The sequence below is a fragment of the Chaetura pelagica genome, unplaced genomic scaffold (assembly GCF_000747805.2).
Source record: "Chaetura pelagica isolate M959 unplaced genomic scaffold, ChaPel_1.0 scaffold219, whole genome shotgun sequence".
In the NCBI taxonomy this organism is placed as follows: Eukaryota; Metazoa; Chordata; class Aves; order Apodiformes; family Apodidae; genus Chaetura; species Chaetura pelagica.
The window spans coordinates 2,256,722-2,261,570 of record NW_009954552.1 but is presented as its reverse complement, the minus strand read 5'-3'; the positions used below and the strand labels follow the sequence as shown (position 1 = coordinate 2,261,570).

Below are 4,849 nucleotides of genomic sequence, written 5' to 3'. Positions count from 1 at the left end.
CAGGATTATCCCTGCAAGAATAGCCAGTACAGTCACAGAGATGGTTAAGTTGGTTGATCTACATGCCATGTTTCTTCCAGATACAGTTGGTTACAACTTTAAAATACATTTTAAGGTCTGTGTTGTGTCTACTGCACCCCAAGACTGTGTTTCAGGCACAGTTATGATTGTACAGGGGCTAGATCAGCAGGCAGTGGAGCACATGGGGGCTGTTTCTGGAGCACGTGACAGAGAAGCTCATGTTTGTTATGGAAAGTGGAGGAGGAATATTTGTAATTCAGATAGGAGGGGAAAAGAACATGGTAGCATTGCTACCTGCAGGGCTAGGCAATGACCCTGATGTTTGCTGTGCTTTTGCATGATAGCCTGACACAGCTGTAACAATGATAATATAGAAGGATTTTTAATAGGGGGATGTAAGATTAAGTGTCACAGGGAGTGAATCTATTCTGTATAAAGTAGTTGAAACTATGCTGGAAGGTGGCAGTTCATTTATATCTGCAAATGTTTACTAATAGAGCATAATGATAGTCTCTGAACCTCTCCCCCATCTTCTGCTCCAGTATCTCAAGCCAGCTGGCTGTAATGCAAATTGAGACACAGTGATTTCACAGTACACCTCCAAGCAAAGACAGTGCATGTTTCCTTTCATAGTTTGGGAGCACATTTCTCATATGCATGCTTCTCTGCTTATTAAAGCCCCTTTTGCATACGCATTCTGTAGCCAGCAACATCTGAGGTTAAAAGCTTCTTGTGGAAGAAAATATAAATTATGTTGAGTTGCTGCTATCCATATAAATAGCAAATAGCAAAACCTGGAAAAATACAGAAGATGCAGCAAATTAAATTAGTCTCACAGTATCGGGTCTTTGTTGGGGAAAAATGCAGGCTTATTTAGGAACTGCAAATTGGGATGCACACATGACTTCAGTATAAATACCTGATTCTGCTGACTTGCAAAACCCCTTTCCAAGTATTTGGTTGTAAGTTTGCATAAACAATTAGCTGGAGCAATATCTATGGAGTATTGAGAAGCCTGTCAATTTGTCAGATAACAAACTAATGTCCATAGGCTGCCCTAAATACCTAAAGAGCCGGTATCTGCAATGAAGGTAGAGATTAGATTGCCCAACTGTGACTCTAGAAGTTAATCCTTTTATTGGTGTCCCCCATAAAATTTCAGACAGCAAAATAGGGCTGTGTTACCATTAGGTTTCCATTTTGCAGAGCTGTGTGCTGATCCTTCAACAGGATTTCCAAATTATTGTTCTTCTTGAGAACTGACATCAGAAAGATGTCTGCTAACTATAATACCCCGTTTTCGGCCAAGACATAGAAAATCTGCCATTGGGCTGTGCTTGTGCCTTATATCTGTGGTAGCAGAAAATACACTGAGAAACAGCTAGTTGAATTTTTACGGTTTATATCCACAATTTTGTCAACTACGTGAAAAATATAAGGCCTGTGAGACTACCTGCCTTTGCAAAACAGAAAATTAGAACGACTCAGCTCCCTTGGAAAAATTCTTAAATTAAACATTTGTTTGATAGCATTTTGAAAAAATCACCTTCTCCACTATTGTCAAATGGTATGAAACTAGGAATGTTTTTTTTCTTACCCTTTCACTGAGTATGAATTTTACCTTTAATACCAGAAGCATATTTTTTAGGCAATCATAGAGATTTTAATGTTCATTAATGACAAAATATATGTGTCTCCTCCTGTTTTAATAAACAAAATTCGCTTTGAAGTACTGTGGAAAATTTTGTACATTCTTAGTTGAGACTCCCACTCAAGGTGTATATATATACTGATATGGTTACATGCCTGCTCAACTTCTTCTAAACAACTGAACTGTGTATCTGATCACTTATGCTTGCAAACTGTGAGCAGAGCCTACAGAACATGCACTCCTCTTTTCCCTCCCCCATATTTTATTGCATCATGTCACATGCTATACGTAAACTTGCATTCAGAAGTGCTCATGTTTGCTTCTGTTGTCTTACTGAGTGGCTGCAGGCTTGCTGTGCTGCAGGCTCTGTGTTTCCCATCCTGCTGCGTGGGGCTGTGAGGGGCTGCTGTGTGTGGGAATGCAGGTGATCCCTGTGGAAGCTGTGGGGTGGGAGGGAGCTGGGTGGGGGTTTCTTGTGTGATTACGTCCCCACCTGGGAGCTGCTTCTACTTCTGGGGCTGCTGGAGGATGGTGCCTTCACCCCTCTGGGTGACAGAGGCACACTCTGGTGGCCTCAGTGGGAGCTGGCTGTGTGGCCAGCCGGCACTGAGAGGGGAATATGCAGCTGAAGTCTTCTGTCTTAGGAAGAGCATCAGCCTTTTCACTGGCTCTAGGCTTCTTCTGATCTCTCCAAACTTTAATGCAAAACTAGGTTGTAGCCTTTGCTAGAGTGACAGCTGACTTTGGATTATCCGGGAGTAGATGCCGGGACTGACAGTCAAACTCAATTTGTGCCCTACCTGATTATGAATACAGCTTTTTTTTTCTACTTCCACCTTTTATATCCCTTTCTCGGGACACGACAGATGTGTGTTAGTCCTCCATCATCTTCTTACTTCCTCCTCTTCCTCCTCTCTGAAAAGTAATGAGGGTTAGAGTGGTTCAGAGGACTGTTTATAAAGGCATGTGGCAGAAAGGGTGTTGCTGATGGAAATGCTGCAGGGCTGAGTGGGACATAAGCTTGGAGGTGGTAGTGCTCAGTAGCATCAGTGCATTCAGCTGATAATGTCTGACAAAACCGGTTGTAGTCTTCTTTTTAGGAGCCAGCATCAGTTTTGCTCTTGCGCTACAGTTGATCTGATTATGAGTCTCGGTGACAAATGCTGAGCTTTGGCTAACCACCTCTTCCTCTTTTCTGTTACAGAGCTCCAACATGGGAGGCAAACTGAGCAAGAAGAAGAAGGGGTACAGTGTCAATGATGAAAAAGCTAAAGACAAAGACAAGAAGGCTGAAGGAGCAGCAACTGAGGAAGAGGAGACTCCAAAGGAGACTGCGGATGCCCAGCAAACCACAGAGACCACAGAAGTGAAGGAGAACAACAAGGAGGAGAAGGGTGAAAAGGATACCCAGGTCGCTGCCAATAAGACGGAAGAAAAAGAAGGTGAGAAGGAGAAAACAGTGACCCAGGAAGAAACCCAGAAACCAGAACCAGAGAAGTCAGAGTCTGTTGTCGATGGGAAAGTAGAGCCACAGAAGAACAATGAACAGGCACCCAAGCAAGAGGAGCCGACTGCAGCCTCTGCTCCTGCTGCCAGTAGCGAAGCACCCAAAACTTCTGAGCCTAGCAACGATGCAAAAGCTTCCCAGCCTTCAGAAGCCACAGCTCCCAGTAAAGCAGATGACAAGAGCAAAGAGGAAGGGGAAGCCAAAAAGACTGAGGCTCCCACAACGCCTGCAGCCCAAGAAACTAAAAGTGAAGTGGCCCCAGCTTCAGACTCAAAACCTAGCAGCAGCGAGGCTGCGCCTTCTTCCAAGGAGACCGCCGCAGCAACAGCAGCACCTAGTTCCACTGCTAAGGCCTCGGACCCTGCAGCCCCACCAGAGGAAGCGAAACCTTCTGAAGCTCCAGCGACTAATTCGGATCAAACCATAGCAGTGCAAGATTAAATTGGACAGCCTGTTGAAACAACCACTTAAAACAACCTGTGTCTTTTTTTTATTTTTTTTTTTCAGCTCTACTAACTCGTTTCAGATCTGAAATAACAAATATGTATTGCCCAGAAAGAAAAGGAGAAAAAAAAGAAAAAGGAAAAAAAAAGAAAAAATGAAAAGGATGTCCCAGCAAGTTGGGAGGGAGGGGGGAGAATCCAAATAGTATTTTTGTGGGGAAATATCTAATATACTTTCTGCCAACTTGACACAAGTCCTGGATTAAAATAAATAAATAAAATAAATGGATGTCTGAAAGTACAGCACATCTTTTGTATCTGAACTGCTGTAAATGCACTCCACCAATGTATCAAAATCTTTTTGTTCTGTAATGGGATTTGGGAGTGATGCGTTTGATTCTGCCCACTGGGTTTGTGCCAAGGCAATCAGATCTCTACGAAAGCAGTATTTTCTGTGTTGGGTTTTTTTTGTGTGTTGTTTTTTTTTTTTGTTTGTTTTGTTTTATTTACAGCCTTTCTTTTTTTGATATTTTTTTAATGCAGTGGATGAATGCCAACTTTCAGACAAAACCCACTTAGCTGTCCACATATTTCTCAATGCCAATCCTCCAATTCTTCCTCTCCAAATATTTTTTGGGAGTAAAAAGCATTCTCATCCTACTTAGCCTACCTAGATTTCTCATGACGAGTTAATGCATGTCCGTGGTTGGGTGCACCTGTAGTTCTGTTTATTGGTCAGTGGAAATGAAAAAGTCTGCGTTCATTGCAGTTCCAGTTTCTCTTCCATTCTGTGTCACAGACACCAACACACACTCATTGGAAAACAAATGAAAAAACAAATGTACAATGGATGCATTGAAATTATATGTAATTGTATAAATGGTGCAACAGTAATAAAAGTTAAATAATTTAAAAAATATTGAAGTGTAAAGACTGATTAAATCCTCACTTTTACCCCTTGGGAATTAGGTGAAGGAGATCCTTACACTCAGTTTTAACATCTGGGGCTTCTTACTCTCCTATTTATATGGAAGTAGAGGTAAGGAAAGAATCAACAACCTCATGATCCTAGAAACATGCTTCTGTAATATCCTGCTTCTACAGACACAAGTGTTCACAGGAGAGGCTGGAAGAGATGGCAAATGAACCTCACATCTCCTATATGTTTTATCCCTGATAAGGTAGAAATGGCTTTTGCCTGCCTTAACATGAAAAAAAATGCTCTCT

At 42.0% G+C, this 4,849-nt stretch overlaps 1 protein-coding gene across 1 annotated transcript; it reads left to right on the top strand.

Moving 5' to 3' along the window:
- Nucleotides 1-2,877: 2,877 nt before the first annotated feature.
- On the top strand, nucleotides 2,878-4,541 carry BASP1 (brain abundant, membrane attached signal protein 1). The gene has a single exon (XM_010005083.1). It carries the CDS (start codon nucleotides 2,886-2,888, stop codon nucleotides 3,618-3,620), a length of 735 nt encoding a protein of 244 aa, XP_010003385.1. The 5' UTR covers nucleotides 2,878-2,885; the 3' UTR covers nucleotides 3,621-4,541.
- The last annotated feature ends 308 nt before the right edge of the window (nucleotides 4,542-4,849 follow it).

Coding starts and splice junctions, on each gene's coding strand:
- BASP1 (XM_010005083.1), top strand. CDS start 2,886: ATGGGAGGCAAACTGAGCAAGAAGAAGAAGGGGTACAGTGTCAATGAT.